The sequence below is a fragment of the Nomascus leucogenys genome, chromosome 6, assembly GCF_006542625.1.
Source record: "Nomascus leucogenys isolate Asia chromosome 6, Asia_NLE_v1, whole genome shotgun sequence".
NCBI classification, from domain to species: Eukaryota; Metazoa; Chordata; class Mammalia; order Primates; family Hylobatidae; genus Nomascus; species Nomascus leucogenys.
Genome location: NC_044386.1, coordinates 60,017,577 through 60,042,395, shown reverse-complemented (window position 1 = coordinate 60,042,395; position 24,819 = coordinate 60,017,577). Strand labels below are relative to the sequence as shown.

Sequence of the window (24,819 nt, the reverse complement as noted above, 5' to 3'; positions counted from 1 at the left end):
AATTGATCACAGGGCTGAGCACAGTAGCGTATACTCCTGTAGTCTCAGACACTTGAGAGGCTGAAGTGGCAAGATGACTTTAGCCCAGGAGATCAAAGGCTGTGGTGCATTATAAGCACTCCTGTGAATAGCCCCTATACTTCAACCTGAGCAACATAGCAAGATTCTATTTCTTAAAAAAAAAAAAAAATAGGGTGGGCATGGTGGCTCACGCCTGTAATCCCAGCACTTTGGGAGGCCAAGGTGGGCGGATCATGAGGTCAGGAGATGGAGACCATCCTGGCTAACATGGTGAAACCCCATCTCTACTAAAAATGCAAAAAACAAAATTAGCTGAGTGTGGTGGCGAGTGCCTGTAGTCCCAGCTACTCAGGAGGCTGAGGTAGGAGAATGGTGTGAACCCAGGAGGCGGAGCTTGCAGTGAGCCAAGATCGTGCCACTACACTCAAGCCTGGGTGATAAAGTGACACACTGTCTCAAAAAAAAAAAAAAAAAAAAGTCCGAGCACAGTGGCTCATGCCTGTAATCCCAATACTTTGGGAGGCCAAGGCGGGCAGATCACGAGGTGAGGAGACAGAGACCATCCTGTCTAACACAGTGAAACCCCATCTCTACTAAAAATACAAAAAAATTAGCCGGGTGTGGTGGTGGGCGCCGGTAGTCCCAGCTACTCTGGAGGCTGAGGCAAGAGAATGGCGTGAACCCAGGAGGCGGAGCTTGCAGCGAGCCGAGATCGTGCCACTGCACTCCAGCCAGGGCAATAGAGTGAGACTCAGTCTCCAAAAAAAAAAAAAAAAGCGATGAAAGAGGGACCAGGTGAGGTGGCTCACACCTGTAATCCCAGCACTTTGGGAGGCCAAGATGGGTGGATCACGAGGTCAGGAGCTCAAGACTAGCCTGGCCAAAATGGTGAAACCCTGTCTCTACTAAAAATACAAAAATTAGCCAGGCGTGGTGGCGGGCACCTGTAATCCCAGCTACTCGGGAGGCTAAGGCAGAGAATCGCTTGAACCCAGGAGGCATGGAGGTTGCAGTGAGCCGAGATCGTGCCACTACACTCCCGCCTGGTGACAGAGCAAGACTCCATCACAAAAAAAAAATTAGCCGGGTATGGTGGCACATGACTGTAATCCCAGCTACTCAGGAGGCTGAAGCAGGAGAATTGCTTGAACCAGGAGGCAGAGGTTGCAGTGAGCTGAGATCACGCCACTGCACTCCAGCTTGGGCCACAGAGCAAGACTCCATCTCGAAAAAAAAAAGCATAGACCTAAGTGTTAGAACTAAAATTACAAAAGCCTTAGAAGAAACCATAGGAGTAAGTAAGTCTCTGTGATTTACTGAGTTACGGCCTTGGGCGGATCACCTGAGGTCAGGGGTTCAGAACCAGCCTGGTCAACATGGTGAAACCCTGTTTTTACTAAAAACACAAAAAAATTAGCCAGACATGGTGGTGTGGGCCTGTAATACCAGCTACTGGGGAGGCTGAGGCAAGAGAATTGCTTGAACCTGGGAGGCAGAGGTTGCAGTGAGCTGAGATCGTACCACTGCACTCCAGCCTGGGCAACAGAAGGGAATTTCATCTCAAAAAAGCAAAACAAAATGAAATTAGAAGCAATCTAAATGCAACAGAGTGGTAGAAGGCCATTAACAGTCACCTCAGAGACTCCTGCCTTGGAAACTACTCATATAGGAAATGTTCCTAACAGCAACTGTTCTGAGCAAAAACACTAAGTTATTTACATGGTACATCTGCATCAGTACTTGCATTCTATGAGATAAAGTACACCAGAGAACCTGGTTTCATGCTGTGTTCCCCTTATCCAGTCCCTCTTAGCAACAGCCTTTTTTATTGTGTTTGTTTGTTTGTTTGTTTTTGAGACAGAGTCTCGCTCTGTGGCCCAAGCTGGAGTGTAGTGGCATGATCTCAACTCACTGCAACCTCTGCCTCCGAGTTCAAGCAATTCTCCTGCCTCAGTCTCCCAAGTAGCTGGGATTACAGGCATGTGCCACCACGCCTGGCTAACTTTTGTATTTTTAGTAGAGACAGGGTTTCACCATGCTGGTCAGGCTGGTCTGGAACTCCATACCTTAAGTGATCCGCCCATCTCAGCCTCCCAAAGTGCTGGGATTACAGGCGTGAGCCACCATGCCTGGCCAGCAACAGCATTATAACTTGTCTTAGAGAATACATACTAGCCAGCGGGGCGCGGTGGCTCACCCCTGTAATCCCAGCACTTTGGGAGGCCGAGGCGGGCGGATCACCTGAGGTCAGGAGTTCGAGACCAGCCTGACCAACATGGAGAAACCCTGTCTCTACTAAAAGTACAAAATTAGCCGGGCATGATGGCGCATGCCTGTAATCCCAGCTACTCGGGAAGCTGGGGCAGAATAGCTTGAACTCAGAAGGCGAAGGTTGCAGTGAGCCGAGATCGTGCTACTGCACGCCAGCATGCCAGCCTGGGCGACAGAGCAGAACTCCATCTCAAAAAAAAAAAAGAGAGCATACATGCTAGCCATTGGTGGATGCCATTAAAGAAATATTTTATTTTGTCTATATCATTGTAGATGCTAGTATCCTTAGATTAGTAAAACAAAACTACCATATGATCTTTATTTAACAAGCCTTGGGTTAAGCTCTGGAGAATTTTCATAGGCAAATTCTTCCGTATGAGCTGGATCAGTAAACACGCCAATAAAATCTATCTCCAGGAAGAATGGACCATCCACTTTATCAGCCAAGGTGAATCCTATAGAAGAGATCTAAATTTAAAATAGAGAAATTGATTAAAATCTCATACAGTGATGTACTGATATTATTCCAGGAGTTTAAAATCTCATCAGGTGATGATTATGACTGGGTTTTAATGCTATCGGCCCTTAGCAAATACTACTGGTTCTCACATAGCATACTGTAAGAGGAAATACAAGACTGTTTTTCTTTCCTCATTCAACTTCCTCCCCTCTCCTCATTAGGTAGTGCCACTTAAGACTAGGAAGGATGGCTGGGCACCGTGGCTCAGGCCTGTAATCCCAACACTGGGAGGCCAAGGTGGGCAGATCACAAGGTCGAGTTCAAAACCAGCCTGCCCAACATGATGAAACTTTGTCTCTACTAAGAATACAAAGATTAGCCAAGTGTGGTGGCGGGCACCTGTAATTCCAGCTACTCAGGAGACTGAGGCAGGAGAATTGCTTGAACCCAGGAGGTGGAGGTTGCAGTGAGCCGAGATCATGCCACTGCTCTCCAGCCTGAGTGACAAAGCAAGACTCCATCTCAAAAAACAGAAAGACTAGTAAGGACAACATGAATGCCTAATGGAGGTTCCTTGAAGCGTTCATAAACTCTTATTTTAAAGCTAAATTAGGAGAGAAAGGAGGGGGGAAAATAGCTAAAGTAAAATGTAGGCATGCTAAAAAATGATCATTCTAAAATTCCTTCAGGATGTGGGTATAGTTCATAGGAGAGGTCTAAGTCAGCCTCTGGCTGGGTATAAGAGCAGTGGCCCTGAGAAGAAATTTTCATCTGCCAGCCTTCTCAAATGAACTCAGTCTCACTGGAGTTCTGATTCATTAAAAATGATACAGTTCTGAGTGAAAAATACAGCAATATGTTACCTTATCAAGCGGAAGCTCATGCTGAACATCCCGGATTCTTCCTCGATTAGAGAAGAAAAATTTGGAAAAAGGAATCTGAAAGAAGAAAGCATTTACTTCATAACTGAAATGTAAGCAATTGAGGCATCTGCATGTAATTGTAATGATAAAATAAGAGTTTACATTTATTCGGCCGGGCGCGGTGGCTCAAGCCTGTAATCCCAGCACTTTGGGAGGCCGAGGCGGGTGGATCACGAGGTCAGGAGATCGAGACCATCCTGGCTAACACAGTGAAACCCCGTCTCTACTAAAAATACAAAAAATTAGCCGGGTGTGTTGGCGGGCGCCTGTAGTCCCAGCTACTCGGGAGGCTGAGGCAGGAGAATGGCATGAACCCGGGAGGCGGAGCTTGCGGTGAGCCGAGATCGCGCCGCTGCACTCCAGCCTGGGGCACAGAGCAAGACTCCGTCTCAAAAAAAAAAAAAGAGTTTACATTTATTCTAAAATTATTTAATATATGTATTATGACAAATGGCTAGCCATTTGGATCAAAGATATAACCCAGGCCAAACGATAAAGGGTTAACTATGAAAAAAATATTTGTAACATTTATGGAAAAAAGACTAGTATCCTAAACACAGCTTTTTTTTTTTTTTCTTTCTGTGGAGAATGGGGTCTCACTTTGTTGCCTGAACCTGGGAGGCAGAGGTTGCAGTAAGCCAAGATCGCACCAGTGCACTCCAGCCTGGGTGACAGAGCTAGACTCTGTCTCAGAAGAAAAAAAAAAAGAAAAAAAACAAAAAAGAATTTTAACATTTCCCTTCCTTCCTACATTAGAAACTGAACAAAAAGAAATGTCCTATTCCTTCTACTCTTGAATTTTCGAGTGTGCCTTTTTATTCATCAACTTTATTTTCATATTTCTTCTCTATGTAATTTACTTATTATTAAGCACGATCTTTTAAAACTATATCTGGCCTTAATTGTTTGTGTTTTGTTTTGTTTTGAGATAGGGTCTCACTCTGTTACCCAGGCTGGAGTGCAGTGGTGCGATCTTGGCTCACTGCAACTTCCGCCTCCCAGTTTCAAGCGATTCTCTCACCTCAGCTTCCTGAGTAGCTGGGACTATAGGCGCACACCACCACACCCGGCTAATTTTTTTTTTTTTTTTTGGTAGAGACAGTGTTTCACCATGTTGGCCAGGCTGGTCTTAAACTCCTGAGCTCAAGTAATCTGCCAACCTTGGCCTACAGGCATGAACCACCACACCCTGCCTAAATAATTATACAGAAGCTCTCCAGGATATATTCCTAAATTTTAAAAACACAAAAAACAGGTACAGAGTATGCTAATTTTATTTATATTTTGAGTGTAACAAAGGAAGAAAATGGCTGGGCCTGGTTGTGCATGCCTGTAATCCCAGCACTTTGGGAGGCCAACACAGTAGGATCAATTGAGCCCAGGAGTTCAAGACCAGCCTGGGCAACATGGTGAAACCAAGACTCTACTAAAAAAACAAAAAACTTATCCAGCCATAGTGGTGCATCCTTGTAGTCCTGGCTATTCAGGAGGCTAGGGTGGGAGGATCACCTGAGACTGGGAGGTTGGGGCTACAGCGAGCCCATGCTACACTCCAGCATGGGCAACAGAAGAGAGACCCTGTCTCAAATAAGTAAATAAATTTTAATGAACATAAATAAAAATGAATTATACATATTAATAGTTACTCCAGTAATTTTATCTCTAGGAATATAGCCTATGAAAATAGTTAAGTATGTTTACCTCAGAGTTTGTTCCGACAGTAGAAAACTCTGAAAACAATCTAAATCTACATGTACATAATGAAGAACAAGTTAAGAAAAAAACATTTTTTTTTTTTTTTGAGACAGGGTCTTACTCTGTCACCCAGGCTGGAGTGCATGCAGTAGGGTGATCTCAGCTCACTGCAGCCTTGACCTCTCAGGCTCAAGCAATCCTCCCACCTCAGCCTCCTGAGTAGGTGGGACTAAAGGTGCATGGCACCACCCTGGGATAATTTTTGTATTTTTTGTAGAGACAGGGTTTTGCCATGTTGCTCAGGCTTGTCTTAGACTCCTAGCTTCAAATGATTCACAGCCTTAGCCTCCCAAAGTGCTAGGATTACAGGTGTGAGCCACTGGAACCAGCCAAAATTGTTGTCTACTTATATAATATCATGAAGACATTAAAAATGATGTAGAAATATATTTGAAGAGAAAGTTGTAAACAATAGTTCAGTGAAAATACTGTATATATGTTATAAAACACCACTGGAAGGGAAAAGTGTGACTAGAAAAGTCTGAAAGATACATATTAAAAATAGTATTTTTGTGCCAGGCACAGTGGCTCACACCTGTAATCCCAGCACTTTGGGAGGCCGAGGCGGGCGGATCACGAGGTCAAGAGATCAAGACCATTCTGGCTAACACGGTGAAACCCCGTCTCTACTAAAAATACAAAAAATTAGCCAGGTGTAGTGGCAGGTGCCTGTAGTCCCAGCTACTTGGGAGGCTGAGGCAGGAGAATGGCGTGAACCCAGGAGGCGGAGCTTGCAGTGAAAGGAGATCGTGCCACTGCACTCCAGCCTGGGTGACAGAGCCAGACTCCGTCTCAAAAAAAAAAAAAAAAAAAAAAAAGTATTTTATTGGCCAGGTGTGGTGGCTCACACCTGTAATCCCAGCACTTCGGGAGGCCAAGGCAGGCGGATCACGACATCAGGAGATCAAGACCATCCTGGCTAACATGGTGAAACCCCGTCTCTACTAAAACTACAAAAAATTAGCCAGGCGTGGTAGTGGGCACCTGTAGTCCCAGCTACTCGGGAGGTTGAGGCAGGAGAATGGTGTGAACCCGGGAGGCGGAGCTGGCAGTGAGCCGAGATCCTGCCACTGCAGTCCAGCCTGGGCGACAGTGCGAGACTCCATCTCACAAAAATAAAATAAAATAAAATAAAATAAAAATAATATTTTATCACTGGATAGTGGTAGTACAAGATTTTTTTCTGTATTTTCCAAGTTTTTTATAATGAAGTAGTTATTTTGTATAATAATTCATTATATATATTACTTAAATACAAGTATATATAATTTGTGTTATATATCTATATTACTACATATATATGTATGTATTGAATGCTTATTTTGTGCTAGGCACTAGGACAAAATTCCAGGTGCAGGGGAAACTGGTAAGAACAATATAAGCAAGATCCCTGCTCTCACAGAATTTACAGAATTTAGGGCCAGGTGTGGTGGCTCAAACGCCTATAATCCCAGAACCTTGGGAGACTGAGGCGGGTGGATCACTTGAAGTCAGGAGTTCGAAACCAGCCTGGCCAACTTGGTGAATGAAACCCCATCCCTACTAAAAATACAAAAATTAGCTGGGCTTTGTGTTACACGCCTGTAGTCCCAGCAGGAGGATCTCTTGAACCTGGAAGGCAAAGGTTGCCGTGAGCTGGGATCACACCACTGCACTCCAGCCTGGGCGATATGAGTGAGACTCCTCAAAAAAAAAAAAAAAAAAAAAAAGAATTTATATAATTTATGTTCCAGGGAAGGCAGTAGAGTGACAATAAACAGATGAATGAATGAACAAAGTAATTTTAGTTAGTGATAAGTTCTATGAAGAAAGTTATAGGATGGTGGTGTTGAAATAACTGGATTAAAGGGTCCAACTTTGGTTACAGCAATCAGGAAAGGCCTCTCTGAGGCAACTTTTGAGCCGAGAGGTGAATGATAGGAAAGAGAAAGCAGGTGAAGACATGCGGGCAGAGCATTACAGCAGAGCAACACTAAGTGCAAAGCTCTGAGATGGAAATGAGGTTGTTGAATCTGACAGAAAAGGGGCTGGTGTGGAGGAGGGAGGTAGGAGGAGAGATGGAAGATGAAGACAGGGGTCCGATATTGTAGGCCCATAGGCCATGTTCAGGAGTTTGGACTTTATTTTTTTTTTTTTTTGAAATGGAGTCTTACTCTGTCGCCCAGGCTGGAGTACAGTGGCGCGATCTTGGCTCACTGCAACTTCCACCTCTCAGGTTCAAGTGATTCTCCTGCCTCAGCCTCCTGAGGAGCTGGGACTACAGGCGTGTGCCACCACCTGCAGCTAATTTTTTGTATTTTTAGTAGACACAAGATTTCACCATGTAGACCAGGCTGGGCTCAAACTCCTGACCTCAAGTGATCTGCCCATCTCAGCCTCCCAAAGTGCTGGGATTAAAAGCATGAGCCACCTAGCCCAGCCTGGACTTTATTCGAATTGTAATGGGAAACCACTGAAGGGTCCTGATATGGTTTGGCTGTGTCCCCACCCAAAATCTCATCTTGAATTGTAGTAATCCCCATGTGTCAAGGGAGGGACCAGGTGAAGTTAACTGAACCATAGGGGTGGGAAGTTCCCTCCATACTGTTCTCGTGATAGTGAGTTCTCACAAGATTTGATGGTTTTATAAGGAGATTACCCCTTCACTCGGCTCTCATTCTCTTTCCTGCCACCATGTGAAGGAGGATGTGTTTACTTCCCCTTCTGCCATGATTTTATAAGTTACCTAAGGCCTCCCCAGCCTTGCAGAACTGTGAGTCAATTAAACCTCTTTCCTTTATAAATTACCCAGTCTCAGGTATTTCTTCATAGCAGCAGCACGAGAACAGACTAATACAGGTTACATGCTTAGGAGGTACATTTACATGCTTAGAAGCCTGTAAATGATGTCATCTGAACTATGTTTCAGAAAGATCACTCTGGCTGCTGTGGAGCCAGGATTTTAGTGGGGCAAGAAAACAAACAGGGAAATCAATAATGAAGCTGCTGCAATAATCCAAACACCTGGACCAGGGTGGGAGTAGAAGAAATGGCTAGAAATGGTCAGCTGCTGAGTGTATTTTGGAAGCAGAGGTGACAGGACTCACTAATAGACTGGATGTGGGGCGAAGGAGAGGAATTCAGGATGACCCTCAAGTATATGACATGAGCAAAATGGGGGCTTTCTTGTGAGTTTGTTTTTTTTTTTTTTTTTTTAGACAGAGTCTCGCTCTGTTGCCCAGGCTGGAGTGCAGTGGCATGATCTCAGCTTACTGCAACCTCCGCCTCCCAGGTTCAAGCGATCCTCCTGCCTCAGCCCCCCAGTAGCTGGGATTACAGGCACGCACCCCCATGCCTGGCTAATTTTTTTTTTTTTTTTTTTGAGACGAAGTCTCATGCCCAGCCTGGAGTGCAGTGGCGCGATCTGCAAGCTCCGCCTCCCGGGTTCATGCCATTCTCCTGCCTCAGCCTCCCGAGTAGCTGGGACTACAGGCACGTGCCACCACGCCCGGCTAATTTTTTTTGTATTTTTTAGTAGAGACGAGGTTTCACCGTGTTAGCCAGAATGGTCTCCATCTCCTGACCTCGTGATCCACCCGCCTCGGCCTCCCAAAGTGCTGGGATTACAGGGTGAGCCACCACGCCCGGCCTTTTTTTTTTTTTTTTTTTGAGATGGAGTATCACTCTGCCGCCAGGCTGGAGAGCAGTGGCCCATCTCGGCTCACTGCAACCTCTGCCTCCCAGGGTCAAGCGATTCTCCTGCCTCAGCCTTCTGAGTAGCTGGGACTACGCCACCACACCTAACTAATTTTTTTATTTTTAGTAGAGACAGAGTTTCACCATGTTGGCCAGGATGGTCTCGATCTCTTGACCTCGTGATCTGCCCACCTCGGCCTCCCAAAGTGCTGGGATTACAGGCATGAGCCACCGCGCCTGGCCTCTAATTTTTGTATTTTTAGTAGAGATGGGGTTTTGCCAGGTTAACCAGGCTGGTCTCAAACTCCTGATCTCAGGTGATTCACCCACCTTGGCCTCCCAAAGTGCTGAGATTACAGACATGAGCCACCACGCCTGGCCTAGGACACCAACTTTTTTTTTTTTTTTTTTTTTGAGACAGAGTTTGGCTCTTGTTGCCCAGGCTGGAGTGCAATGGCATGATCTCGGCTCACCGAAACCTCCGCCTCCCGGGTTCAAGCAATTATCCTGCCTTAGCCTCCCGAGTAGCTGGGATTACAGGCATGTGCCACCACGCCCGGCTAATTTTGTATATTTTTTAGTAGAGACAACAGGGTTTCTCCATGTTGGTCAGGCTGGTGTTGAACTCCCAACCTCAAGTGATCCATCTGCCTTGGCCTCCCAAAGTGCTGGGATTACAGGTGTGAGCCACCACACAGGCCTAGGACACCAACTTTACAAGAGTTGCCTAGAAGACGTGAAATGGCAGAAACTTCTAAAAAACAAACAAACCCCATCTATTTGGACACAGAGCAGAGATGTGCCTGTGACTTAGCATGGACCTGGCCACATCCTTATCAAAAATATTTACTAGTTAGTATGTTAACATTTATATTAATGAAAATTCATTTATGTCTCTTAACCTTTCTTCTACCCACCAACCCCCACCTTCCAAGAAAGATTAGTAACAAAAAAGAAACTACAATGTAACAATCATCTCCAAGACCTCTTTTTTTTTTTTTTTTTTTTTTTTTTTTGAGACAGAGTCTCATCTCACTCCTCTGTTGCCCAGGCTGGAGTACAATGGCACGATCTTGGCTCACTGCAACCTACACCTCCCAGGTTCAAGCAATCCTCCTGCCTCAGCCTCTCAAGCAGCTGGGATTACAGGCGTGCACCACCATGCCCAACTAATTTTTTGTATTTTTAGTAGAGACTGGGTTTCATCATGTTGGCCAACCTGGTCTCGAACTTCTGACCTCAGGTGAGCCACCCGCCTCGGCTTCCCAAATTGCTGGGATTACAGGCGTGAGCCACCTCACCCAGCCAAGACCTCATTTTTATAAACAATGAAGATTTATGCTGTTACCTTGACCTCCTGCCAGTAGGGTCCCCCACGGGTGAACATGAAGTAACTGTACATCTGATTCCTCCTCTGGAAGAAATCTATGTCCTCCTTGATATTCACCATCCAAGGCCGACCATCCCCACGTACACGGAGATACAGAGTATTGAACTGGGACCAATCATAAGACATCTTCCTCTCAAAAGCACCCTAAGATATTGAAAGTAAATTGTACCTCATTCTCCACTATTAGCAAAATGTGAGTCATCACCAAGTCAGCATCATCAACAGGATTCACTAACCATTTTTCTGACTTTCTGCCCCATAAGAAGGCAGATAAACCCAGTGATTATTATTTTAGCACAAAATACTGACATAGTTATATGTTTCTAAGGTAATGTTCAACACACAACTGGCCCAGGACAGTGTTTACATGGGGTAGGCACTCACCTGTGTTCAATGAATGGAAATGAATGTATTTCCTTTACCTGGTCCTATGGAGCAATGACTTTTTTTTTTCCTTTTTTTTTTTTTTTGAGACGGAGTCGTGCTCTGTCACCCAGGCTGGAGTGCAGTGACGCAATCTCGGCTCACTGCAAGCTCTGCCTCCTGGGTTCACGTCATTCTCCTGCCTCAGCCTCCCGAATAGCTGGGACTACAGGCGCCCGACACTATGCCCGGCTAATTTTTTTGTATTTTTAGTAGAGATGGGGTTTCACTGTGTTAGCCAGGGTAGTCTCAATCTCCTGACCTGGTGATCCACCCGCCTTGGCCTTCCAAAGTGCGGGGATTATAGGCATGAGCCACCGCGCCTGGCCTTTTTTTTTTTTTTTTTGAGACAAAGTTTCAGTCTTGTTGCCCAGACTGGAGTGCAATGGCACGATCTCAGCTCACTGCAACCTCTGCCTCCCGAGTTCAAGCAATTCTCCTGCCTCAGCCTCCCAAGTACCTGGAATTACAGGCATGCACCACCATGCCCAGCTAATTTTTTGTATTTTTAGTAGAGACAGGGTTTCACCATGTTGGTCAGGCTGATCTCAAACTCCCGACCTCAGCCTCCCAAAGGGCTGGGATTACAGGTGTGAGCCACTGCACCCGGCCAAGGAGCAATGACTTCTGAGTGGCCTATTTTATGACAACTGCCTTTCCACAAGTCAGAAGACTATAGAGAAAAGAGCTTAAGTTTTAAAAGTGATATTTAACAACAGTAGCTAGCATCCATTGAATATTTGCATTAAAGAATTTGCATGCATAATTTAATCCTCACAGCAACGCTATGATAGGTTATTAGCATCTTACCCCATTTTACAGATAAACAAACTGAGCACTCAGCTAATAAGTGGTATATCCAGTGCTGTTTAACTCCAAAATCTGTGTGCTTAACAACTATCTATACTGCCTCTCTCTTTAAAAGTGGAATTCAGTGTTCATTTCCAAAGGTATTTAGTTATAGCAATATCAAAGGTACTCTGATGTCAAGAATACCAATGTCTAGATATGAACTAATATTAGCTGTGTAACTTTGGACAAGTTATTAAATCTATCCAAGTCTGTTTCCTCATCCATAAACCTGGGATGATCTTACCTCAGGGGACTGTTGTGAATAATAAATGGGATAATGTATATAAAGTGCTTAGCACAAGGACTGGCAGGCCACGCTTAATAAATGTTATCTACTATTTTCATTATTCCAGAATGAATATTTGGGCCAGGTGCAGTGGCTCACACCTGTAATCCTAGCACTCTGGGAGGCCAAGGGGGGTGGGGGGGGGTGGTGGATCACCTGAGGTCAGGAGTTCAAGACCAGCCTGGCCAACATGGTGAAACCCTATCTCTACTAAAAATACAAAAATTAGCCGGGCGTGGTGGAGTGCACCAGTAGTCCCAGCTACTCAGGAGGCTGAGGCAGGAGAATCGCTTGAACCTGGAGGGTGGAAGTTGCAGTGAGCCGAGATCACGCCACTGCACTCCAGCCTGGATGACAGAGCAAGACTCCATTTCAAAAAAAAAAAGAAAGCCACAGGCTGACCCTATATCCACTCTACAAAACCCCTGGTCATTACAGAGGTTGTGGTCTTTGTTAGAGGAGATGAAAATCTCTCCAAAAATCTTTCAAATGTCTAACCTCTCAGGATTCCTGAAACATAACAATGCTCATTCCTGGCCCAAAGCAATGCCCAGAAACAAGTTAACTCCTCCTCCTCAGAAACCACTTCCCCCTTGTGCTTCCACTTCACACTTGTGCCAATAGTTACTTATCCCCAGACACAGGTGAGGTGCCAAATATAACATGCCAGGTGTTTTCATTTAAAGAAACAAAAGCTATCTTCTATAGTTTATGCTACAATGAAGTTCACCCCGTTCACTAGAAAATGATGGCTCCTGGGCCTCACCTACCCTTGGAATCCTGGATATCATTGCACAGTACCCACTTCGGGTAGACTCCCCGTCCTGAGGCGCCTCACAGCTCAGAGTTCCATATAGCAGTGCACTTTGGTTATTCTTGCCCATTTTCAAAAACACTTCACTTCTGCCTCCAATCGTCTTATCAGAAGTCACTGTCCACTTATCCAAATCTTCTTTCCCCCGGAACTGCCAGACAACCTTGGCTTGTTCCAGCAAGACGTCATGCAGAGGGCGGCCTTCCGGTCCTCTCCAATGAGCCACAATTTCATCCTTCAAATGCCTAAAATGGTACATTGCTTCATCTCTAATTGCTTTATCGAAACTAACATCAGGCTTCTCCTCAGGAGAAGTTATATCCAAAGCAACTTCTTTCTGGTGATCTCCTTGCAAATCCCCTTCAGTCTTCCTCTGTGAGGAGGCTTTGCCAGGAGAAGCCACTGGTTTCTGAAGACTACTGGAATACTCTGCAAAGCGAACACCCAAAAATGGATATAAGGCAGAAGTTGGCTTAGAGAATTTTCTGAGAATATAAGTACCACGCAGCAATTTGTGAACCAAAGCCATGGTACAAAAAAATCAAAATGTAAGTTTCTTCCTGGGCTAGCAAGGGCCACCAAGAAGCTTCAGCAAATAGCCCAATTCTACCTATAACAGAAGAGACATAGAAGAATTATCAGCATACCAATGAATGCATCACAATTTCAAATTCAACAGAAATCAGGTATTTTGAAATTTGTTAACTTATTTATTATTATTATTATTTTATATTATTTGAGACAAGGTCTTGCTCTGTGGCCCAGGCTGGGTGCAGTGGCACAATCACAGCTCACTGTAGCCTCTACTTTCTGGGCTCAAGTGATCCTCCCATCTCAGCCTCCCAAGTAGCTGGGATTACAGGCACACACCACCATGCCCAGCTAATTTTTAAATTTTTTGTAGAAATGGATCTCCCTGGCCGGGCATGGTCCAAGCACTTTGGGAGGCTGAGGCGGGCGGATCACGAGGTCAAGAGATCGAGACCATCCTAGTCAACATGGTGAAACCCCGTCTCTACTAAAAATACAAAACTTAGCTGGGTGTGGTGGTGCACACCTGTGGTCCCAGCTACTAAGGAGGCTGAGGCAGAAGAATTCCTTGAACCTGGGAGGAGGAGGTTGCAGTGAGCCAAGATTGTGCCACTGCACTCCAGCCTGGCAACAGAGTGAGACTCTGTCTCAAAAAAAAAAAAGAAAGAAAAAGAAATGGATCTCCCTGTGTTGCCCATGATGGTTTGGAACTCCTAGGATCCAGTGATTCTCCCCTTAGCTTCCCAAAGTGCTGGGTTGTATGAATGATGCACTGTCCCCGGCCTTTTTTTTTTTAATTTTCTTTTTATAAGAGACTGGGTCAGGCCGGGTACGGTAGCTCATGCCTGTAATCACAACACTTTGGGAGGCCGAGGCAGATGGATCACCTGAGGTCAGGAGTTCGAGACCAGCCTTGACAACATGGTGAAACCCCATCTCTACTAAAAATAATCCAGGTGTGGTGGCAGACGCCTGTAATCCCAGCTACTAGGGAGCCTTAAGCAGGACAATCAATTGAACTCGGGAGGCAGAGGTTGCAGTGAGCCGAGATCACGCCACTGCACTCCAGCCTGGACAACAAGAGCAAAATTCCACTTGGAAAAAAAAAAAAAAAACAAAAAAAAAAACAGGGTCTTGCTCTGTCACCCAGGCTGCAGCGCCGTGGCAAGATCAATAACTCATTGTAGCCTTGAACTCCTGGGCCCTGGGCTGAAATGATCCTCCCACCTCAGCCTCCAAGGTAGCTGAGACTACAGGTGCACACCACCATGCCCAGCTAATTTTTTAAAAAAATGTTGGCCGGGCACGGTGCATCACACCTGTAATCCCAGCACTTTGGGAGTCCGAGGTGGGCAGATCACTTGAGGTCAGGAGTTCAAGACCAGCCTGGCCAACATGGTAAAACCCCATCTCTACTAAAAATACAGAAATTAGTTGGGCGTGTTGGAGAGCGCCTGTAATCCCAGCTACTGGGGAGGCTGAGGCAGGAGAATCACTTGAACCCAGAAGGCGGAGGTTGCAGGTGAGCCGAGTTCGCACCACTGCACTCCAGCCTGGGTGACAAGAGCGAAACTCCATCTCAAAAAAAAAAAAAAAAAAAAAAAAAAAAAAAAAAATTGTAGCCCACCACGGCAGCTCACACCTGTAATCCCAGCACTCTGGGAGTCTTAGGCAGGCAAATGACTTGTCGTCAGGAGTTGGAGACCAGCCTGCCCAACGTGGTAAAACCCCGTCTCCACTAAAAATACAAAAATTGGCCTGGCGCGGTGGCTCATGCCTATAATCCCAACACTTTGGGAGGCCAAGGCAGGCAGATCACCTAGGTCAGGAGTTCAAGACCAGCCTGACCAACATGGTGAAACCCCTACAGAAAATACAAACAATTAGCCAGGTGTGGTGGCCCATGCCTGTAATCCCAGCTACTCGGCAGGCCTAGGCATGAGAATCGCTTGAACCTGGGAGGCAGAGGTTGCAGTGAGCCGAGATCGTGCCACTGCACTCCAGCCTGGGCCACAGAGTGACTCCAACTCAAAAAAAAAAAAAAAAAATTAGCTGGGCATGGTGGTGGGCACCTGTAATCCCAGCTACTCGGGAGGCTGAGGCAGGAGAATCGCTTGAACCTGGGAGGCAGAGGCTGCAATGAGCCAAGACTGCACCATCGCACTCCAGCCTGGGCAACAAAAGTGAAACTCTGTCTCTAAAAAAAAAGTACAAAAATTAGCTGGGTGTGGTGGCGGGCACCTATAGTGTGGTGGTGGGCACCTATAATCCCAGCTACTCGGCAGGCTGAAGCAGGAAAATCGCTTGAACCCAGGAGTGGGAGGTTGCAGTGAGCCAAGATCAAGCCACTGCACTCCAGCCTGGGCAACAGAGCAGGACCCTGTCTAAAAAATAAAGAAATAAATAAAAATAAAAAATTGTAAAGCCAGGCGCGGTGGCTCACGCCTGTAATCCCAGCACTTTGGGAGGCCAAGGTGGGTGGATGACAAGGTCAGGAGTTTGAGGCCAGCCTGACCAACATGGAGAAACCCCATCTCTACTAAAAATACAAAATTAGCCCGGTGTGGTGGCGCATGACTGTAATCCCAGCTACTCGGGAGGCTGAGGCAGGAAAATCGCTTGAACCCAGGAGGTGGAGGTTGTGGTGAGCCAAGATCACGCCATTGCACTCCAGCCTGGGCAACAAGAGCAAAACTCCATCTCAAAAAAAAAAATAAAGATGAGGTCTTGTTATATTGCTCAGACTAGTCTCTAACTCCTGGGTTCAAGTGATCCTCCTGCCTTAGCCTCTGGAGTACCTGGGATTACAGGCGTGAGCCACTGCACCTGATGAATACCACTCCTAATACTTTTTTTTTTTTTTTTTGAGACAGAGTCTCACTCTGTCACCCAGGCTGGAGTGCAGTGGCATGATCTTGGCTCACTGCACGCTCTGCCTCCCGGGTCATGCCATTCTCCTGCCTCAGCCTCCTGAGCAGCTGGGACTACAGGCACCCACCACCATGCCTGGCTTTTTTTTTTTTTTTTTTTTTTTTTTGTATGTTTAGTAGAGACAGGGTTTCACTGTGTTAGTCAGGATGGTCTCGATCTCCTGACCACGTGATCCACCTGCCTTGTCCTCTGAAAGAACTGGGATTACAGGTGTGAGCCACCACGCCCAGCCTACTCCTAATACTTTTGTATCACCCTGATATATATTATCTCATGCCATCCACACACAAATCCTATGAAACAAGTCAGATACATATTTCCTTTCTGTAGGATACAGATACCAATAGGTAAAATGACATTATCAATACTTTTTTTTTTTTTTGAGACGGAGTCTTGCTCTGTCACCAGGCTGGAGATCTCCGCTCACTGCAATCTCCGCCTCCTGGGTTCAAGCGATTCTCTTGTCTCAGTCTCCTGAATAGCTGGGATTACCGACGGGCGCCACCATGACCGGCTAATTTTTGTAGGTTTTTTTTTTTTTTTTCAGTAGAGATGAGGTTTCACCATGTTGGCCAGAGTGGTCTCGAACTCCTGACCTCAGGTGATCCGCCCACGTGGGCCTCCTAAAATGCTGGGATTACAGGCGTCAGCCAGCCACTGCACCCAGCCTTTTTTTTTTTTTTTTTTTTTTGAGATGAAGTCTCGCTGTGTCACCCAGGCTGGAGTGCAATGGCACGATCCTGGCTCACTGCAACCTCCGCCTCCCGGGTTCAAGTGCTTCTCCTGCCTCTGCCTCCCGAGTGGCTGAAATTACAGGTACCCGCCACCATGCCTAACTTTTTTTTTCTTTTTTTTTAAGACAGAGTCCAGCTCTGTCACCCAAGTTGGAGTGCAGTTGCGCGATCTCGGCTCATTGTAACCTCCACCTCCTGGTTTCAATTAATTCTCTTACCTCAGCCACTGGGATTCAGGCGTGTGCCACCACGCCCAGCTAATTTTTGTATGTTTAGTAGAGACAGGGTTTCACCATGTTGGCCAGGCTGGTCTCGAACTCCTGACCTCAAGTGATCCGCCCGCCTAGGCCTCCCAAAGTGCTAGGATTACAGGCGTGAGCCACCGCGCCCAGCCGACATTATCAATAAGGTTTGTTGATAAATCAAAACCATGTAAACAGTATGTTTTCACATGTATTATAAACGTTAAGGGAACCAGGAAAAATTAAGAGTTGATCTGAGGTCCTGGAATTACGGATAACATTTAAATTCCCCCGCGCCGGTTGCACTTAAATGATTTTACCTCTACACATACCGAAATTTGAGAAACAAATGATAGCTCATGTTTTCCAAACCCTCCATAGTGTTATTTCTCTAATAATATAACTTTAATTATAAATGCTTTTTTTTTTCTACCAGTAAACAGAAAATCTAACCTATTAACTGGACAATACCGCCCTAAGGTTGACGGTGGGTTTTGACAACATAATCCACGCAGCTAGAAGTGAGTAGAGTTAGTAAAGCTACCCATGGCTTACCATGTGCCAGAAACTGCTCTAAGTGTTTCACTGACGGCTCACAACAATCCTGAGAGAGGTACTATTATTACTACAATTATAGAGATGAGGAAACTGACGTTCCAAGACTAATTTACCCGAGGTCACACAGGTAGTGAGTGGCAACTCTTCTGCCTTGGCGTTTACCTCCCGCACTCACGGCCTGGCCTCCGGGGGCCAGACATTCGCCGCGCTGGGGAAGCCCCCTCAACCTTCAAGTGCCAGGGCTCTGTCGCCCCACACCCGGGACACACCAACCGCCGGCCTGCCACCGCTTACCTCCCCGAGCCTATAGTGTGGCTTCCGCCCAGAAGCCACTTTACCCATATAGGTCCATCTGCTTTTCCCTTCCGATGCCAAACAAGGCGTCAGAACACTAAAGTTCCGGCCGGGTACAGAAGCCTAGGAAGGATAGCGAGGACCCCTGAGGTTTTTGGAGGTTTTTGGTCCACTTAGTCGCCAGTTGTAAGGAAGCAGTGAGAATTCAGATAAGTTTTTCGCCTCTCCTTCCTGTATCCTTTCAGGCGGCAAACTCCATCCCTGCGTCTTTTTTTTTTTGAGACGGAGTATCGGTCTGTCGCTAGGCTGGAGTGCAGTGGCGCGGTCTCGGCTCACTACAACATCTGCCTCCCAGGTTCAGGCGATTCTCCTGCCTCAGCCTCCCGAGTAGCTGGGATTACAGGTGCGCGCCATCATGCCCGGCTAATTTTTGTATTTTTAGTAGAGACAGGGTTTCACCATGTTGGCCAGGATGATCTCGATCTCCCGACCTCGTGATCCATCCGCCTCAGCCTCCCAAAGTGCTGAGATTAAAGGCGTGAGCCACCGCGCCCGGCCCCCTGCGTCTTTCAAATAGAACCCAGTTATTGCTAACGCCCCTGCGCCGCTTGGCTCCTGTATCCCTTCCTTCATTATCTGTCGCCTCAGTCCCCACAAGAACTGCCTGAGGCCTCAAAAGGCCGGTTCTGCTAGAATTGCCCTCGTGAATTCTTGAGGACCCACCACGCACCTGGACAGCAGCCCCTCCTACCAGCCCTTCCCTAGTTCCGCCCCACAGGGTCGCCAGTTCCTCAGGGCATCCGTTTGTACCTTGTGCACACCTCTGTGAAAACACTTTTTTTTTTTTTTTTTTTTTTTTTTTTTTTGAGACGGAGTCTCACTCTGTGGCCCAAGCTGGAGTGCAGTGGCGCGATCTGCAACCTCCGACTCCTGGGTTGGAGCAATTCTCCTGCCTCAGCCTCCCAAGTAGCTGGGATTACAGGTGTGCGCCACCACACCCGGATAATTTTTGTATTTTTAGTAGAGACGGGGTTTTCCCATGTTGGCCAGGCTGGTCTCGAAATCCTGACCTCATGATCCACCCACCTCGGCCTCCCAAAGTGCTGGTATTACAGGCGTTAGCCACCGTGCCCGGCCAAAGCACTTAAACATTGTTTGTTTGTTTGTTTTTCTTGCTGCCAGGGAAGACAGAATCAACATTGTATCTTTCACTCACTTCTCACTTCCTCCACCACGCTGTGAGCTTTCTAGGGTCCAGACTCTGCTGTTTTTCCTTTCTCCAGAATGTACCATAGCGGCGGGAATTTAGTGCTTAGTGTGAATTTGAGAGCGTATAGTTCCGTAACACCTTTGTTCTCTAAGGTTCCGAAGGAGCTCACCAAATACAATAGCCCTTTCCATGTTTTCTCCTTCACTAGTTTCCGCGCCGCCTCCTCTTCCTCAAATTCAGCTTGCCTTCTCTAGACTCTACACTTGCCCCCTCAAACCTTCCCTTTCTGCCCCCATCACTGACTCTTCTATTCTCTTCCCACAACCTTTAATGCGGGCTTCCTATACTTAAAAGGAATGCGGGCTGTCTCTCCATGGCCCATCCTGCACCTACTTCTTTTCTAGTTTCAAATATAAGTTATCGGCCGGCGCGGTGGCTCACGCCTGTAATCCCAGCACTTTGGGAGGCCAAGGCGGGCGGATCACAAGGTCAGGATATCGAGACCATCCTGGCTAACACGGTGAAACCCCGTCTCTACTAAAAATACAAAAAAATTAGCCGAGCGTGGTGGCGGGCGCCTATAGTCCTAGCTACTCAGGAGGCTGAGGCAGGAGAATGGCGTGAACCCGGGAGACGGAGCTTGCAGTGAGCCGAGATAGCGCCACTGCACTCCAGCCTGGGCCACAGAGCCAGACTCCATCTCAGAAAAAGAAAAAATCGAAATGTCTTTCTGTTGTTGTTTTTTAGGAAATATCCTTGAGTAATAAAAAAAACCTAAATGTCTAAAACTAAATGTGTCATTTTTCCTCATACTGATTCCTCCTATCTCCCTATTTCTGTAAATGGCCACATCCTTTTAGGATGGAAATCCTTGACTGTCCTTGGCTCCTCTCCTTAAAATCTTCGCTTACTGATTTTAAATCCTGTTGCATTCTCTTGCTGTTTTTGACCTTTGATCTTTTCACACCTTCTTTCCAAGCCCACTGACACGTTTCTTGTTTTCTTTTGGTTTTTAAAATATAGTAGCCATCCTAATGAGTGCGAAGTGGTATCTCATTTTGGTTTTGATTTGCATTTCTCTAATCATTAGTTGTTTGCTGCTTTTTTTTTTTTTTTTTTTTTTTTGAGCCACAGTCTTCCTCCCTCACCCAGGCTGGAGTGCAGTGGCGCGATCTCGGCTCACTGCAACCCCCGCCTCCCGGGTTCAAGTGATTCTCCTGCCTCAGCCTCCCGAGTAGCTGGGATTAGAGGTGCATGCCACCACACCCAGCTAATTATTGTATTTTTAGCAGAGTCAGGGTTTCGCCATGTTGGCCAGGCTGGTTTCCAACTCCTGACCTCAGTTGATCCACCCACCTCAGCCATCCAAAGTGCTGGGATTACAGGCATGAGCCACTGTGCCAGGCTGTTTGCTTGTTTTTTAAGTATAGGAAGCCCCATATGTGTTTATTACCAGTGGAGAAAGGACGGCTGGAAGAGAAAAAAAAATATTCAAATAGGAAGGACATGACGATGCCAGGCAGAAGAAAAGGTAGAGTCATTAGGGGAAGGAAATATAGGAAATAAAGGAAGGAAATAAAGGCAAAGAGCTGAGGGGAAATGATTATGTAACCATGTCTGTAGCACCTTCTTCCTTGGCCTCCCAGACAGTGGTAGTGGGCTCCACCAAATCTTAACTATACCTTTGTTCACAACAAAACTGAAACCTGGCCAGGCAGGGTGGCTCACACCTGTAATGCCAGCACTTTGAGAGGCCTAGTCGGGTGAATTACCTGAGGTCAGGAGTTCGAGACCAGCCTGGCCAACATGGTAAAACCCCGTCTCTACTACAAAATTAGCCAGAGGTGGTGGCAAGCACCCGTAATCCCAGCTACTCTGGAGGCTGAGGCAGGAGAATGGCTTGAACCTGGGAGGCAGAGGTTGCAGTGAGCTGTGATCTTGCCATTGCACTCCAGCCTGGGCAACTCTGCCTCAAAAAAGAAAACAACAACAACAACAACAACTGAAACCCATCCAAATTAGACATGGAGACAACAGGGGACCATCTATCTATTTGTGGACATAGGGCTGACAAATACCATAAATTATAATATGACAAAGGGAACAAAGTGAGGCAAACTAAGAGCAGGCAACTACAAAGAGAAGTCCCTGCCTAAAAGGAAATGAACAGTAAGAGCATCATTCAGAAGCCTGAGACCAGAGGACATTGAACCTGTTTTGAATCCAAATATGAATGGGTGAAGCCCTGTAGTCCCCTATATTGCAAGCAGTGACAAAAGAGGCAGAGGTGTTGTTCAGCCCTGGCCAACCTTAGAAGGTAGCAGGATCATTTTTTGTTTGTGTGTTTGCTGGTTTTGAGATGGAGTTTTGCTCGTGTTGTCTAGGCTGGAGTGCAATGGCGCAATCTCAGTTCACTGCAACCTCCACCTCTCGGGTTCAAGCGAATCTCCCGTCTCAGCCTCCCAAGTAGCTGGGATTACAGATGCATGCCACTATGCCTGGCTAATTTTTGTATTTTTAGTAGAGACGAGGTTTCATCATATTGGTCAGGCTAGTCTTCAACTCCTGACCTCAGGTGATCCACCTGCCTCAGCCTCCCAAAGTGCTGGGATCACAAGCGTGAGCCACAGCGCCCGGCCTGTTTTTGTTGTTTTGAGCCGAAGTCTTGCTCTGTCGCCCAGGCCAAGGTGCAGTGGCCTGATCTTGGCTCACTGCAACCTCTGCCTCCCAGGTTCAAGCGATTCTTCTGCCTCAGCCTCCTGAGTAGCTGGGACTACAGGGGTACACCACCACACCCAGCTAAGTTTTGTTGTTTTAGTAGAGACAGGGTTTCGCCATGTTGGCCAGGCTGGTCTCCAACACCTGACTTCAGGTGATCCACCCATCTCGGCCTCCCAAAGTGCTGGTATTACAGGCATGAGTCACTGCACCTGGCCAGGAGGGTTTTTTTCTTTTTTTTTTTTTCGAGACCGAATCTCACTCTGTCGCCCAAGCTGGAGTGCAGTGGCGTGATCTTGGCTCACTGCAACCTCCACCTCCTGGGTTCAAGCAATTCTCCTGTCCTGCCCTCCCGAGTAGCTGAGACTACAGGTGCATGCCACCACACCCGACTGATTTTTTTTTTTTTTTGAGACGGAGTCTCGCGCTCTCACCCAGGCTGGAGTGTAGTGGCGCAATCTCGGCTCACTGCAAGCTCCGCCTCCCGGGTTCACGCCATTCTCCTGCCTCAGCCTCTCCGAGTAGCTGGGACTACAGGCGCCCGCCACCACGCCCAGCTAATTTTTTGTATTTTTAGTAGAGACGGGGTTTCACCGTGGTCTCGATCTCCTGACCTCGTGATCCGCCCGCCTCGGCCTCCCAAAGTGCTGGGATTACAAGCGTGAGCCACCGCGCCCGGCCGATTTTTTTTTTTTAATAGAGACAGGGTTTCACCATGTTAGCCAGGATGGTCTCGATCTCCTGACCTCGTGATCCGCCTGCCCCAGCCTCCCAAAGTGCTGGGATTACAGGCGTGAGCCACCGCACCCGGCCAGGAGGGGTTTTATTTTATTTTTTTAAGCTGCTGAATTTGTGTTAAGCAGGATCCTAATGTCATTTCCAATCAATATTAAATGAAATAATACATATAAAATGTTTGCATAATTATTGGAATTATTTGGTAAATGTGCAAAAAAGCTAGCTATTATTGCTGAACTATAGGACGGTGTTCAACAAGTACACAGTCCAATAGAGGGCATGTCATCAAACAAATAACTGCAGCACAGTTAGAAACTATAGTAGAGGGAGGTATCAGGTACAAGACTGGCCCAAAGAAGGGCGTAATGAATACTTATGGGCTAGACATTGAGTTTAACACTTCTCAGGCATTTTCTCTTTTCATTGTCAGAACAATTCTGTGAAGTAGGTACTCATATTACACCTATTTCCCAGGTAAGAAAACAGATGTTAAGTAACATGCTAGTCACATGCTTGTCACAGCTGTTGAAGTGGCAGAGCTGGGATTCAAACCATGTCTGTCTGCTAAATCCAGGATACATGCTCATTATTCACTACATTGTATCATGTCTGCTCATCTGAGTTAGGGAGTAGTTCCTAGAGGAAGAACATGAACTGAGCATTGAAGGATAAAGCATTTAACAGACAGATGAGAGGGAGAAGGGGACTCCAGTTGAGGGAACATGTATATGCAAAGGCAGGGAGTATGAAACAGACGATGTGCCCACAGAAATGGAAGACTTCCACTTGTCAGAATAGTGATGATTTCTACTGTCTCTTTTTTTTTCCAGACGGAGTCTCACTCTGTTCCCAGGCTGGAGTGCAGTGGCCCAATCTCAGCTCACTGCAACCTCTGCCTCCCGGGTTCAAGTGATTCTCCTGCCTCCCGAGTAACTGGGAGTACAGGGGTGTGCCACCACGCCCAGCTGATTTTTGTATTTTTAGTAGAGATGGGGTTTCACCATGTTGGCCAGGATGGTCTCCATCTCTTGACCTCATGATCTGCCCACCTCGGCCTCCCAAAATGCTGGGATTACAGGCATGAGCCACTGCACCCAGCCCGATTTCTACTGTCTAAAAGCAACATAGAGTCAAGCCCAGGGCCATGCACTTACCATACCATGTCTCTTAAGACTTACCATGGGCCTGACACAGTGGCTCATGCCTGTAATCCCAGTACTTTGGGAGGCCAAGGCAGATGAATCACCGGAGGTCGGGAGTCCGACACCAGCCTGACAACATGGAGAAACCCCATCTCTACTAATACAAAAATTAGCCGGGCAGGGGGGCACATGCCTGTAATCCCAGCTACTTGGGAGGCTGAGGCAGGAGAATTGCTTGATTTGAGTGGGATTGACTCTAAGTCCATCCTCAAAGGTTGTGCTAACTGGTTTTATCCAATCAGCATATCTCACCTCTCTGGCCCCAGGGATTGGCTCAGAAGTTGACAAGTAACTCAGGTAGTGCCAGGGAGGGCCAGTGACCTCTGGGAACAAGCAGCTTCTTCCTTCTTCCTTGGAGGCTACTGGAAGAGACCCTCTGTCTTCCTCTGGGTAATGTAGTGAGGAGCTATTTTGTAACCATGTGGACAGAACCTAGAGCTGCCTGCCTGTGGGTGAGTTGGGACACCAAGGATTAAGGCAGAGCCAAGAACAGAAAGAAGCCAGATTTCTGACACTATCTGTGCTGCTGAATCAGGCATTCCCTGAGGCCAGACCTGCTTCTGGATTTTTCAGTTACGTGAGCCAAGATTATGTTGTTTAAACTACCTTGTGTTGAGTTTTCTGTTACTTGTAGCCAAAAGCATCCTAACTGATACAGCTGTGGAGGAAGAAAACAGAACATGAAGTCAGCATGCAAGAGGCTTTTTTTTTTAAATATATATTTTATTTTTCTTGAGACGGAGTCTTGCTGTCACCCAGGCTGGAGTGCAGTGGTGTGATCTCCACTCACC

The 24,819-nt window shown here is 46.7% G+C and overlaps 1 protein-coding gene across 6 annotated transcripts in view; it reads right to left on the bottom strand.

The window, feature by feature from the left end:
- Positions 1 to 2,520: 2,520 nt before the first annotated feature.
- Positions 2,521 to 24,819, bottom strand: part of NDUFAF1 (NADH:ubiquinone oxidoreductase complex assembly factor 1) — a 66,881-nt gene continuing 44,582 nt past the window's right edge. Inside the window, exons 1-5 of one of the 6 annotated variants that reach the window (XM_030814275.1) lie at positions 19,377 to 19,794; positions 12,827 to 13,480; positions 10,454 to 10,639; positions 3,616 to 3,690; positions 2,521 to 2,760 (exon numbers count right to left, since the gene is read on the bottom strand). In XM_030814275.1, the coding sequence (XP_030670135.1) occupies positions 2,611 to 2,760; positions 3,616 to 3,690; positions 10,454 to 10,639; positions 12,827 to 13,399 (984 nt within the window). In that variant the 5' untranslated portion in view covers positions 13,400 to 13,480; positions 19,377 to 19,794 and the 3' untranslated portion in view covers positions 2,521 to 2,610. Of the gene's footprint in view, positions 2,761 to 3,615; positions 3,691 to 10,453; positions 10,640 to 12,826; positions 13,481 to 17,863; positions 18,273 to 19,376; positions 19,795 to 24,819 lie in introns of those variants that run through there. The other 5 variants (XM_030814273.1, XM_030814272.1, XM_030814274.1 and 2 more) reach the window with 5 other exon arrangements.